General features: G+C 38.8%; 1 protein-coding gene across 11 annotated transcripts in view; it reads right to left on the bottom strand.

Annotated features, from left to right (window-relative positions):
• Nucleotides 1-15,058, bottom strand: part of Gria3 (glutamate ionotropic receptor AMPA type subunit 3) — a 263,524-nt gene that overhangs the window by 104,162 nt on the left and 144,304 nt on the right. For all 11 annotated transcript variants that reach the window (XR_015646201.1, XR_015646200.1, XR_015646199.1 and 8 more), the window contains 1 exon segment: nucleotides 257-310. Coding sequence is in view for 8 of the 11 variants with exons in the window: in XM_087599277.1 (XP_087455403.1) it covers nucleotides 257-310 (54 nt within the window). In the remaining 3 variants the exon portion in view is untranslated.

The following is a 15,058-nucleotide window of genomic DNA, read 5'->3' as shown; positions in this document are numbered from 1 at the left end:
TATAGGCTGATACCTGCGGACCTGACTCAAATTATCTTTTAAATAAGAAAAGAAGATAGCTTTGTAGCTGAAAAAGACAACATAATAGTATACAGAGCTAGCAAAGGCTGGTTTGGGTATTTACTGAATTTGTTTCTCCAAGCGTCTATAGAACACATTAGGTACTTCCTGGATTTCCTTTATAGCTGATTATAGATGACGGGGACCAAATGGACTACATTGCCCAGGGACACTTGAACTACATGTTTGTTCTTACCAGGTTAGCAAGCATGTAGTGATAGCCTCTTGAATGCTTCCCCAGGATCACAACCTGCAGAAAGAAGAAACGAGAAATCTTGCTCATTGAAGGGCACTTTTCATGTATACAATCAGTGGGATGACTAGAATGAAGGCTTTTGAATTAATCGACAATGTGGTGGGACTTTAGAATACAGTAGAACCGCTGCTAATTTGACGGGGTTCATTTCTGTTGTATTTCACTTGTCGTCAGATAAAACAGGAATCGTTGTCAATATCAAAGTTAAAATGTCAAAACAAGGGGATTAAAAAAAAAAAACAGGGGTTGGGGATTTAGCTCAGCGGTAGAGAGCTTGCCTAGGAAGCGCAAGACCCTGGGTTCGGTCCCCAGCTCCGAAAAAAAAGAAAAAAAAAAAAAGAAAAAAAAATTGGAACTTCCAGGTCAGTAGCATCATTGTCACTTAAAATAGATGGCAGAAGCAAAGCTGATGATCCCTCAGCCATGAACTGGGATGGAAAATGAGCTGAACTTAGCATACAAATTAGAAACTAGAATGCACTGCACAGTTGTTGTTTTGTTTCTTTGTTATCTAGAAAGCTTAGGGAATAGAGCACTCAAAGAATGGGGTTAATGGGATTTTCAGGTTAACTGAGGTTACTTTTGCTTATTGAAAACTTTTCTACATGCTTGCCTTCCTTTTCTTGCCTTAATGTCTTAATGTGAAAGATGTGTGGCCATCTGAATAGCTTTCGAGGCTGAAGGCAAATGCCCTTGGGCATCCGGGGAGTTTACCTTCCAGGGACATTGGGCAATGTCAGACAACAGATTTGGCTATTAGCATCTCGTGGGTAAAGGTCAGGGATGCCACTAGTTATCTTCCAATGCTTAGGACAGTCCCTACACCCATAATCATCTGGTCCCAAATGTCAGCGATAGTGAGGGTAAGAAACAGTTCTCCAGAGTCATCATAATTATCATTATTTTCATCAGTAATGTGCGCTAAGTACTTGGCCTTCGGTTTACAAAGTGCCTTTTATTGTCTCTTATGTCAGTGGGCTAAATTTTTCCAGCCAAATGCACTGGCTGTTATTTTTTCCCCTAAATGCATTAAGTTAATTTTCTTGTAACAAAGTATGCCAAACTTTTTGATTCATTAAGCATTTTGTCAAACACTGAGGTGCTGACACTGTCCTAGATATAGGTAATGGGAACAAGGAAGTGAATGATATACAGATGAAAGGAACATCCTTATGCCGATTTAAGTTTCATGTCAACGTGATCTTTCTTTAAGTAAAACAAGGGAAAACTATGAGTATGATGTTTGGAACAAGCCTTAGAAGGAAGTAAGGCAAACCAGAGGCTGTAGGGTTAAGCTTCATGATGAATTGCTTCTGGACACAGCTGGGTGCAGATGTCAGAGGTTTGCAAACAACTGGCAAGGCCTCAGAATATTACACATAGCAAACTGGATGCATATATGAAAGTCTGTAACTGTTATAGTTATTACAACTGCCCTTATTTTAATGTCTAAAATATGAAGGCCTTATACTCAATGTTGTATGTGTAAGTAATTTTTATAAAATTTTAAGTCTAATTTTACAGATGAAGAATCACAGCCCAAAGGTAGTTTAAATAATTTCTCCAAGGTCACATAGCCAGGAAATGATAACGCTGGAATTAGAAGCTGGATCATTCTTCCTGTGGAAGGACTGGCGGTACAATTAGATCCTCCATATCTGTGGTTTCTGCATACAAATGTTTAAACAAGCCCACACTTAAAACATCTGAAAAATCATTTCAAATAGGACATGTGAAGGCTATTTTCTTCTCTCTGTTCTACCAAGCAATGCAGTATAAGAACTACTTGTTTAATATTTATGCATTATTAGTTAATATAAGTAATGTACATGTTATTTAAGGTATATAGAAAGCCATGAATAGTGTGCTGATTTGTATAAGGGACATACACATCTGTTTTGGTAAGTATCCGAGTTGGAGGACTGCTTTAGAGCCAGTCCCCTTGGAATGACTGTATGACATGTTTCAATTTGCCTCCTGAGTTTTTCAACTTTATGGTGCTGTCTAAATTATGGACATGCAGGAGAAGTTGAAGTTTATGTATTTGAAGCAAGAGTGATGCAAGCCAAGGGCTGTACGCATTGCAGGGAAGTACTTTACCGCTCAGTTCCATCCTCGGTTCTTATACCAAGTTAGCTCTTTTCTCCTTTCAGTACAGTTAATAGATGACGTGAGCCACACAGTGGTTTCTTATAAAATGTGCTTTGTGTTAGATGATTTCACCTGACTAAAGGCTAATGGACATGCTCCGAGCATGTTTGAAGTAGATTAGGCTAAGCTAGGGTTTGAGGTAGGTAAAGAATATTATGACTTAATATAGTTTCAATTTCCGATCATTTTATGCTAAACGCTGATGATGGCTCTCAATTTTTGCAGAGGAGCAAGAAAGGATGTCTACAGCATGAAGCAGAAAGGGAAGGCGCCATGGAGGGTGCATGTTAGGTTGATCCATAGAAATGGAGTTGTACCTTTGAGTTTCGTGTTTACTTTCTTGCTATCACAAAGACTCAAGCCATTGTGTGTGTGTGTGTGTGTGTGTGTGTGTGTGTGTTTGTATGTGTGTATGTGTGTGTGTGTAAGAGAGAGCACAGAGAGAGATGTTTTCAATTAATTTAAAATATGAACCACATTTCAGACTGATTATGTATGAAGGAAAGGAAAGGTTAATGAATGTCTTGAGGAGGTGATTTCTCATGCTGCCACGACACAAAATAAGGTGTTAGGTGTCTTCTGGGATGTATTCTTCAGTGTCTGCTTGTGAGAAACATCTTTGCTGGTGACATTTGTTAACTTTTGGTGGCAAGTTGGGACCATACATTTGTTGAATTTTTAATTCACTGACAACCCTCACATAATAAAACTAGAGGCTTTTGAATACTTTATGAAAAATGAACAACATTCCCAAGGACACGTGACAAACTCAGAGAAAAATAAGGAAGCCTATTTTAGTGGAGGCCAAGTTCATTGTCCTTTTTTCTCATAAGGAAGGCCAGAAGGAACAATACACAATGGTAGTGTCATTAGCAGAGCCCTGAATGACAATCCAGAGATTGGATTTGGTCATGCACTCAATCCTTGACTGTGGGCAAATCACTCAACTTTTTGTATCTCCATTCACTTATCCACAATTTAGCCCTTGCTGTCCTAGCAAGGTTGCTGTAATCAAACCAGAGAACATCCACAAACATGTCTGAGATTGGAATGATGCAGTATGCCCCACTGCTTCCTTCTAGGGAGGGTTGGTTGATTAAGACATTGCATCTTCAGCTTCAGGAAAACAGGAAGCTGTTAGAATAACTGTTTTGGTCCATGCCCAGATGGTGTGCTCAGAACAACTGGACTTACTGGAAGGTAGTCCTCTTATCACCCTTTCTAGAGTTAGCCTTAAGTTGGAGGAGATGGGAAAGTTATCTAAAGATAGGAACATTTAGGTGTCACAGAGCTGCTGCCTTGAAGCCCATAATTAATTCCTCATCCTTGCTTTCAGTGTCTTCTTAACTCTGATTTAACATACAGTTCTTACCAATCTTGGTTTCCCCAGTTCCCAGTAAATTAAACACTTCAAGCGAGAAGGGGTGTGTAGGGAGGCTGGGAGTGATATTTGGGAGAGGTGCATTAGTACTAGAGGAAGTGACAGTCTGCCTTAAAGGAGAAGGAAGAAACAACAACAGAAAAGCAGACAACAATGTACTACTGCACGGTATAATCATGGATGTTTGCTGTGAGTGCCTGAGTCATGAGACAATAGTTTACTTTGATCAGAAACTTCTGATGAGAATATCGGGGCCATGTACTATGTTTCACAGAAGGCTTCCATCAGAAAGGCTCTCCGGGTTGTTAGAGAGTAAGCGTCTGTTGTCTTGAGGCCTGCTGTAGAGCTGCTATAATCCTACTGATGGGAGCTAAATGAGGCCTCAGTGAGAAATGTGCTATATTTTTTTCTCTTCGCCTTTCCTTTAATTTTTTTTTTCTGGGAAAAGCTTGTGAAAACAGGGAGGGCCTGGGGATACTGAATATAATACAGTGTACCAGAGGACTGGGAATGTTCTTGTTCAGTTAATCCTCAATCTCTATTCTTTCGATCTGTTACAGATGAACGAGGCATAAATTGTACCCTCACGGACTTAATAACTCTGGTAACCAAGAGGATATCCAAGTTTGCTTTTATAGTAATTATAATAGATCTTTCTGAGTTAGGTTTAGAACTTCACGGAGAAAAAGCTGTTTTTACACTCAGATGTGACATTTAAGGAAGAAATACCAAGTTCCCACATCCATGTTCGGCAGTCACTTTGCCTTTGTAAGATTTGCTAGGGATGATAAATGGCTTGCTATGATAAGGGGAAAATGTGCAAAGTAGAGATGAAATTCATTGTTTTAGGGAAAATTATTTTTATTCTCACATATAGCATCTCAAAGTGGGGGAAAACCCCAGCTACAAATCTCATTCACTGAACAGAGGTTTCTTTGCAGAAGAAAGATCTCGTATATACTAAAACTGAGCCTTGCAGACAGTGTAAAACTTTCTGTCAAGGAAGTCAGGCAAACACAGTTTACTCATTTGGGGGTAGTTTTCCTTTACTAAACGACCCCTCATCATGTCTTTCTGTGAAACTGCAGGCTGAGAATCTCTGAGTAGTTAAAAAGGATTTATAAGGCCTTCAGTTGGTTGTCTCTCAAGGAGACCAGTCCTTTCTCAATTTCATGTTTAATCTAGATATTTTCATAATTTTAGAAATTTGAAATGAAATTGTTCCACAAGACTACTTGAGAGAGGCCCACGTATCCTTTGGGAGGCAAAAGCATCTGCTTTTCTATGCTCACATTTTAGAAAAAAAATGTGTGTGAAGAAGTGTGTATGTTTTTCCCCCCTTAGATCCATCTGGTATGCAGATTAGGTTATTTGCAGACCTAAGTATCTCCATGGTTGGATTTTCTACATCAGCGCCAGAAAAGAACTATGGAGAAAGATTGATCTTGCTTTCAGGACAGAACATTCCTTGATGTTCACCTTAATTTGTTTCTCTTTGATTTAAGTATCATGTAAAAGCTTGGGCAAGGGAGTCTGGGAAAAAAGGTTGGATTTGTGGGGAGGATTTTGGTTGAATTCACCATGCAGTTTTCCTTTACTGCATGGATATTTTGCCTGCAAGGAGGAAAAAAAAGCTTATTAGGTCACATTTTCTATGCTCAAAGAAAAGATTTTTTTAGGCTCACATCTGCCTTCCCTTTTCTCTTAGTTGAAAAAAGACATTGTTTTCTTATGGCACTGTATGTAATTTCAGCAGTGTGGGGAACTGAACGCGTGGTGTGCTGCAGAAATCAGCCTGTTATCGTGCCACACCTTCCAGAAGAGATTTTTCAATCCAATCGTAGGTGTTAGCCTTCTTCAGTGAGGACCCCAATGAATTTGTCTGAGTCTTTGTAAACAGAGCAGAAGCCGATTCCACTGGCAATGTTTCCTAGGAAGTTCCATGTGCACATATTTGTTCTCTTATGTCGGAACTGCAGGGCTATATATATTGCAATCATCTTACCTGAAGGAGTGTGCTGGAATAGTGGGAAGAAAGAACAATGAGTATACTAAAGCCAGTCCCTTGGCAGTGTACGTTGGGGTGGGGGAGTGTTGCTGACACCGAGAGTGACTGGAGCTTTTTGTCAGGAAGACAAATGGCCATACAATAAAATAATCTTGTCAATGCTTATGCTGACAGTAGAGAAGCTTACATGGAAAGAAAGGAAATGAAAAAGACAAGAAATACAATTCTAAGATGTGGGGATTAGAGGGTAAGAGTTTTACTACCCTTTGGAGGTAGCTTTCCTTCCAAGACTTTCATATTCAATTATGATAGCTTAATGAAATATGTGGAAGATTTAATAACAAATCACAAGAAAGGGTAATCAAGATGGCTTAGTAGACTAGAAAAATAAGCCTGAAGACTTGAGTTCAATCTCTGGAACCCACATTGTAGAAGGAGAGAACTGATTCCTGTAAGTTGTCCTCTGATCTCCATATTATACCATGGCATGTACACACACACACACACACACACACACACACACACACACACACACTCACACACACACACATTTTAAAACAGACCTAATTAATTAATTAATTAATTTCCCCTTTTTAATTTTTAAATACAGTGTTTCACTAGGTAATCATTGCTGGCCTAGGAACCGACTATGTAGTTCAGGCTGGCGTTAGCTACATTCAGAGCCTTTTGCTTTAATATGTATAATGTATTCTAAAAGTTCAATCAAGGATTTGATATATATATATATATATATATATATATATATATATATATATATACTCATTGACATTCTGGAAAGACTGTGTAGATGATGAGAAACAGGCACTTGAATGGGAGTGGCCTTGTCATTTGAATAAAAAAGGAGGAATGTATAAAGTATCTCCCATATAAACAGGGTTCTATAACAGGTCCTCTAAACTAGGAACTTCAAGCAAAGGTACGATGCTTGGCAATGCATCATGACAATATATATATATGGCATCATTTGATGGGAAATTGCCTGATAAGCATTAAAGGTGATGTATTAGAAAAAAATATGAACCATGATGTTGTGTGGTGTTCTGTACTCAAATTTTGCCATTTAATTATTAGCTTCATTATTGTGTACAAAATTGAAGTGTAAATAGTAGGGCATATATTAGAGGGCCCCGTGTGGTTCCAGCCGATGAAGCCTCAGGTGGTCCTTGGAAAGAATGCAGCTGGTATGGATACAGAGACTAGAACGGCTTCTTTTTCAACTTCTTAGGTATGCCTCTCTTAATAATTTTCCATTTGTGCAGTGTTTTCAGTAGTTGACACCCTAATCAGTAAAAATATTTGATAGTTGAAGTAAATGACCATGTTTATACTTTCAAATAAAAATAACTATCTCTCCGAAACCCTATGTGATTTTCAGGATAATTGCTTACTTGGCAGCTTCAGTCCTCTTCTGGGAGCCACGTCATTTAAGTGGATCTCAATTTGCAAATGGATGACAAATGACTGAGGCTTAGTTCATGGGGGGGCAAAGCACACAATTCTCCAAACTCACAAATGTTTCCTTTGGCCCTTCACTCTTGCTATTTGGACCTGGTGTCATGTTGCCCTTCTTGCCAGCTCATCTACCTTTATGAGCGCACTGGCATGCAAACAGTTCAAGTACCCTAGGAAGAAGCTGATTTTCAGCCAAGCATAGGGAGCTTCTGTAAGCCACTTGTTAAATATTCAGAATCTTCTGAGCCAGTCAATAAAACCATGGGTAGCTTGAAATCAGCAGTGCCAGAATTATTAACCCAGAAATCAGTGGGCACTACAAATCAACACTTTTGTCTTTTGACAATAGCCCATTCCCTGGCACACCACCGGAATTAGAAAGAATGTGGATTGATAATATAAATTGCCCTTTATATATGGAAAGTGGCTTCTATCAACCACCCTTTATTTTTTTCTTCTTTTAATGAATGTTTGTTGAGTGCTCCGTCTGTGCCAATCATGGGGATAGACCATGGGGAGACAGAGGTCACGAGAATCTGGGCCCTAGTCTGGAGGATGTCACACTTGAATGGGAGAGACAGCCAAGTTAACAGATGATTATAGCCCAGTGGGAGAAGTGCGAGAACAGAAATATGAACAAAGTACAACCGAGGAGAGAATGATTAACTCAACCTGCTATAGATAGAAAGTACTTTGTCTCCAACCAGAAATCTAAAACATTTTTTCCTTTGGCTTTTATAAGTGGGAACCTGACAAACAGGTAACTTAAATAGAATGCTATTTTGAAAATGAAGAGAGAAGTATTCTGGAAGGCTATTCCTCCTGATTTCAGGAGAGTCTTGCTGGTTTATAGTGCATAAATGCTAAAGGAGAGATTTTTTAATTAAAAATATTTATTTATTTATTTATAAACAAGGTCTCTATAGTCTAGAATAGCCTCAAACTCATGATCTTACCTCAGCCTCCCTAGCGCTAGTCCTACAGGCAGCATCAACACTATGTTTTTGCAGTTTTTAAAATGAAATTACAATTATTTTATTTCGTTCTTTTCTACCCTCAAATATACCTCCCATCCTCCCTTTGATGCCTCTCGAATGCACACACACACACACACACACATATGTATATGTATATGTATATGTATATGTATATGTATATGTATATGTATATGCATATGCATATGTATATGTATATGTGCTCAGTCCATTTAGTGTTGCTTGTATGTATACGTTTTCAGTGTTACTTGGTTGGTATAACCAATTAGGAGGCCCATTGCTGGGGAAGACACATTCTCTGTCTCCTCAGGCACTAATTGTCTGCAGCTGTTTATATAGAGTCGGAGACCCTGGGAGATTATTTTCCCCATTCATATTAGCAGGTCTATTGGTGTTAGAATTGTTGAGGTCTTGTCTAGGGAAACCACAGTGTTGAGATGTTATGGGTGAAACTTCCCTGTCTTTTCAAGGCTGGCTTTTACAATTTTCCAGCCCCCCTTCAGAGACAGTCCCTGAGGCTCAGACATGGGGTTATATGGTCGACGTATTAATTGGTACTGGGCATCCCACAATCAATTCTTCTCTGCATTTTGACCAGTTGTGGCTTTCTGCAATTATCTGCTTCAGAAAGGAACTTTTTTGATGAGGATTGAGAGATTTGCTTATCTGAGTGTAAGGATAATATTCAGAATGCATTCAGGAATTTTACTGGTCTAGCAAAGTGGCAGAACTAGGAGAGATTTATATTTGAGGTAACTATAACATAAGCATTTGGTATGAGGTAGGCCGTAAGCATTTACTATAAGAAGTTGCGATTGAAATGATTGTGGGAGAAGCTAAGGTACAAGTGCTATGTAAATGGCCAGATAGTAAACAAACTGGGATCTGCTAAAGGCAGTATATCTTAGACGTATCAGTTATTAGCTTTATAATCCCAGGCAAGTTTTCCCATACCAGCCTTAGTTTTCCATTTGTAAAATAATAAATATAGGCGATATAATCAGGGGAAAAATAAAGTAGTGTAGTCAATAATGAAGGCTAGACGGATGAGTTCGAGACCCCACTTTTCATCATAACTTAAAGGTCTGAGTAGCCTACATGGGAAAGACATATATCACTTATAGCTACTTCGCAGAACTGAAGTAAGAAATGTGTGAAACCATGTGTCTTCAGCTCTTAAGACAGTGTCTAAGTGTTTGCCCTGTATTGGCTATGTTCTTTTCATACTCCTTGTTACCTTCATCTTTCCCTGAAAAAAATCCTATCTATTCCTAAAGACTAAGTTCACAGGCAGCCCCTGCACAAAGCCTTCCTTGATTTCATGTACCTGACTTAAAAAGAAAAAAACAACCCTGCAGCTCTAGGGTGAAAAGAATGGGAAGATAAATTGGTGTTTGGATACAGAGGAAGGCTTTTGCTGATTCTTAGGAGAGCACTGGGAATAAGAGGAAATGTGCTGAGGTTTGCAGTTAGAAGTTGGGTGTTAGAGATGCAGATGCAAAATGATGAGAAGCTGTCAGGAAATCAATTACCAAGTAATGCACCTTTTGTTTGTCCCTTTCTCAGGAAGAAGGGAAAAATAAGACCTTAGATATGGAAGAGCTGGACAAAGCCCTTTTGGTGGTATATAACAGATGACAGTTTGGTTTATAGGTTAGCATTTCTCAAGACTTGTACAGAAGTGTAGTAGTTTGAATGCAAACGTCCCTCAGAAGTTCTAGCATTTGAACATTTGGGTTCCAGCTATGTGGCAGTGTTTGGTGAGTTTTAGGACATGTGGCCTTGCTGGGGGAAGTATGCCATTGAGGGCATGTTTTGAGGTTTCAAAGTCTCATACTATTCTCAGTGCTTCCTCTGCATCATTCTCCTGATAAAGGATACATGGTCTCAGCATCCTGCTAGAGTTGCCATGCCTCCACACCATGATGGAGACTTATCCCCTTCAAACTTCAAAGACAAATAAGCTCTTCCTTTTATACATTGACTTGGTTTTATTTCAGCAACAAAAATTGACTAATACAACAAAGCACTCTCTTAAATATTTATCTATCATAGGTCTATGTATCATTTATCTATCTATATATCTATCATGTATGTATGTATCTATCTATCTATATATCTATCTATATATCTATCATGTATGTATGTATGTATGTATGTATGTCTGTATCTATCTATCTATCTATCTATCTATCTATCTATCTATCTATCTATCTATCTATCTATCTATCCATCCGTCTACCTGCCCCCCTGTCTATCATCTATTTATTCATTTGAAGTAGGATGTAGTACAGGCTGGTCTAAAATACTTTCAATATTCAGGCTGGCACTGAACTCATAGCAATTCTCCTATTTCAGACACTCAAGTGCTGGGCTTAAGGGAGTGCACCACCCCTATCTGGTAAAATCTCTCTCTCTCTCTCTCTCTCTCTCTCTCTCTCTCTCTCTCCCTCTCCCTCTCCCTCTCCCTCTCCCTCTCCCTCTCCCTCTCCCTCTCCCTCTCCCTCTCCCTCTCCCTCTCCCTCTATTTGTGTGTGTGTGTGTGTGTGTGTGTGTGTGTGTGTGTGTGTACATTTTTGTATATGTGTGTATAGGCTACAGGTCATTGTAAGAATCTTCCTCAGTTACTTCTCCATCTTATTCTTATGAGACATGGCTTCTCAGTGAACTGGAAGCTCACTGATTCAGCTAAACTGATTGGCCAGCAAGTCCCGGAGATCCTCCTGTTTCCACATTCCTAGCACCGGGATTAAAGGTTTATGCCGTAGAGCATGGCATTATTTAAACATGGCTTTAGGGGATCTGAAATCAGTAGGCACTTTGCTGTGCCATAGGCTTTATTTCTCTGAATCTTCATCATAATTCTTTAACGTAGGCCCTATTGCGAATTTATCTTTCAGACTAAGAAACTGAGGCTCAGAAAAGTTTAGCAACTTGACTTAGAACTCGTAGGCATATATGGTTGGAAACGGAGGTAAAAATTAGGTTTAACTATCTCAAAAGCCTAATGCTGTTAGCAGCCACTACTATCATCACTTTTTTTTTTGGTTTTTTTTCTTGTTTTTTTTTTTTTTTTTGGAGCTGGGGACCGAACCCAGGGCCTTGTGCTTCCTAGGCAAGCACTCTACCACTGAGCTAAATCCCCCTATCATCACTTTTTAAAAGAATTGTTTTTTTTTATTTTATGTATATGAGTACACTGTAGCTGTCCTCAGACACACCAGAAGAGGGCATCAGATCCCATTACAGATGGTTGTGAGCCATCATGCCATTGCTGGGAATTGAACTCAGGACCTCTGGAAGAGCAGTCAGTGCTCTTAACCTCTGAGCCATCTTTCCAGCCTCTACTATCATTATTATTGCAGTATAATCAGCTCCCACCACGAATTCTGTGCAACAAAGACTACCTAGTGCTATTAAGTATGATTACCTAAGTGGGGAGCAGTTGAGGTCCGACTCTTTAGAAAGTCTTATTTTTTCCTGGGCATCCTGGGAATCTTCTTTTGGTTTCTCTAATTATTTCATGAAGCTTCGTGCTTGGCTAATATGCACATGACTCCAATTTTCGATTCCCTATCAGCATAGGACATGAATTGTCATTGTTGAAACACAAGCTGCACTTGTGATGAATGTTGGATAATCAGAACAAAAGCTCAGGAAAATAATTAGAGGTAACCAAAGGGAAGAAGCGCATAGCCTTGAACAAGAGTCTGTGTGAAGGTTTCTAGGACTTAGTCCCTGAAGCTCTGACAGTGTATTTTGATCCTTGTCTGAATGCAAATGTACAACTCCATCAAATCTTAGGCAGCTTGTCACAGTGCATGTTATTTAGCTAGTTAATTAAAAGTCTGAGTGAGCCAGGGCCTCTCTGCACTGTGTTCGGAAGATAACCAAACCTGTGTTTTGACCAGGCAAGTTAATTTAAAATAAGTGACCTCGATTGGGTAATGGTTGCAAGTTCAAATTCAAGAATCATTATAATTAGTCCCAGATGGATCTTAATTGTTCTTTCAGGAAACAGAGGAAGGAGTTGGGAGAGAAATGGCTAAAATTCTAAAGTAAAGGTTCTTACCAATAGCTTTGGAAAGCGAGGGAGCTGAGTCTGGCAGGGCACAGCTAATGTTGTATAGCAAAGAGTTCCATTGCTGCTTTCCCAAATACATTCTTTGTGATGTTGCCCAAAAACTAGATTGAGTTTTTTACAAAATAAGGAGAAGAATGACGCAATATGAAATGTGTGATCTTAGGCAAGTTCTTTAACTTCTGTGTGCCACTTTCTCATTGTAATGGAGAGAATAAACTCACTACGAGTCTTCCCTACCTCGGAGGGTCGAAATGATCTTGTGAAAATGTTTTTAAAGCATGGTAAATTCAGGAAGGCAGTAGTCATTCTTACTTTACAGAAAAGTTTCTCAATCGAAGATTCTGGACTTTGGGGATAGAAGGTTACCCTAGGTGTGAGCTTTCAAATCTTTTTCTTAGACTTTGCGACAAAGAAGAAGGTACCTTCTGAACTACACCTGGAAGATGGTGGGCAGGCCACAGTGGACAATATATTCGGAAGCGTTTAGTGTAGCAAGTTGGAGTTTTCCAATGCTTAGAACGTGCATCCATAGAGCTGAAAATGACTTTGGATGCTTTGGAAGAAGTTAGAGCAGAGGACATACATCTTTATGCTTTTTTCCCTAACATTGTGAAATCACACCCAATTCACTTAATATATATAGAGTATTAAATCTATTACATATTAATCAATATATTAATTTACATAGTGTATATATTAGCTATACCAAATATAATTAATGTATTAAATATATATTTATATATTTGAAATATATAATATATTTGAAATATATTTTACTTTGTGCTATATGCTAGCACAGCAGTTTGGTACCTGAGATGAAAGTAAGTCAGGGTTACAATGGGATGACTTTATTGTCACTCCTTTGTATATAAATGCTTAGGTCTCCCTTTAGTGTTATAATAGATTCTTATTGCATGTATTATGTCTATGTTCATACTATTCTAAACAAACCCGATTTCATCAAACTGTCTGTATCCTCAAAAGCATTAGAAGTCAAAATTCAGTACAGAATTAGTAGAATACCTACAATGACACAAGTGAAAAAGAAATTATAGTGTAGTAGAAAGTTTTAGAAGAACAGTAATTTGACCACTTAGGGATATACAAAATGACTATATGAAAATGTCTTTCTCCTGCTCTTACTTTTACAACAAATAAATTGATTTTCAGAAGCAGATTCAAACTGACTTCCCTCTGCCTCCAGCAGACCATGAACACCTGAAACAGAGAGTTACAACCTAAGATTACTGATGGAAATCGTAACCATCTCTCCTTCAGTCCTAACTAAAATATACTTAAAATCTCATTTTTAAAATCACTATCTGAGTCCAACCTTATTAGAAGGGCAAAGCAAATAGCAGGAGTTGTGTTTCTTAGAAAGACATTTCTAAGGATTGTGTCATACATTCATATTAATGTAGTAATGTTCATCACTAAGAAATGCCCAAACATGGTTTAGTGGGAATTTGCAAAGGTTTAAATCCTAAGTGCAGTGGTCATTTCTACACATTTAGGAAGTTCCTGTTGTGCACTAAAAAACAAAAGCCACACTGTGTATGCCATGCTTATAGGTCTGAATATTCCCCAAATGATGTTCCTCCTGTCCTTAGAACAAACATCAGGATATGAATTTATTTAATTCAACAAGTGTTTCCTGCTGAGCATGAGATTACCTACACTTAATCCCAGCATTTTGGAGGCAGAGGCTTTCAGTGAGTTTGAGGCCAGCCTGGTCTACATAGCTAATTCTAGAACAGTCAGGTTTACATAAAGAGACCTTGTCTCAAAAGGCAACCAACCAACCAGACCCCGGACGTTTATCAACAACTAGTATTCACCAAGCACAAAACCCCATCTTTACAAGTCCTATCTTCTGCTTCAGTTGTCTAAGAATCACTTATGTTTTGTGGATTCTCATCTTTTCCAGATGTTTATTCAATGTAGATAGGTGTCCTGCCTATCAATTCTTGAGGGGAGAAGCCCAGTTTTCTACTTCATATTGTGAGTGTTTTTCAGTGTAGCGCTCTATAAGTAGGTATGCAATGAATGTTAATGAACAAAAAGAATGAAAAGGATACAGAAATGGGGCGGAAGGATGGGTTCTCTCTGCATGTTGTTTTCTAGTGTGGTATGCTTTCATGTGACTAGTCTAGCTTGATATTAGCACTGGTTCCTTGTGTTTGGGTAGGATGTAGGTAGAATGGACCCTTATACTAGCGTCATGTTTGGTAGCTACAAAAATATGGGCTCTGGAACAAATTTTTAAATCCTAGTTCTTTTATTCTCTGGCTGTGATGAAGTTACACATGCTAGTTCCCCTCTCAACACCTCAATTAAAATCAAAGGGTAGTTGGATGCCTAAGCAGAATTTTGTCATTTCTGATAGCATGTTATACTATTGGCTGCTGGAAAAACTTTGTTTCTATAGGATTCAAAGGTCATGGTAAAAGCACAAGTTGAGTCCATTTTATTTTTTAAGATGTGTGTGTGTGTGTGTGTGTGTGTGTGTGTGTGTGTGTGTGTGCACCCACACACATGCCTGTGCCTATGGAGGCCAGAGAACGGTGTCAGACCCTCTAGAGCTGGAGTTGCAAAGATGTGGGTTCTGGGAGCTGAAGTGGTGTTCTCTGTAAGAGAACTACATGCTCTT

The sequence above is a fragment of the Rattus norvegicus genome, chromosome X, assembly GCF_021556685.1.
Source record: "Rattus norvegicus strain SHRSP/BbbUtx chromosome X, alternate assembly SHRSP_T2T, whole genome shotgun sequence".
Classification (NCBI taxonomy): Eukaryota; Metazoa; Chordata; class Mammalia; order Rodentia; family Muridae; genus Rattus; species Rattus norvegicus.
Note: the sequence above shows the minus strand (reverse complement) of the source record. Positions and strands in the feature narration are given on the sequence as shown.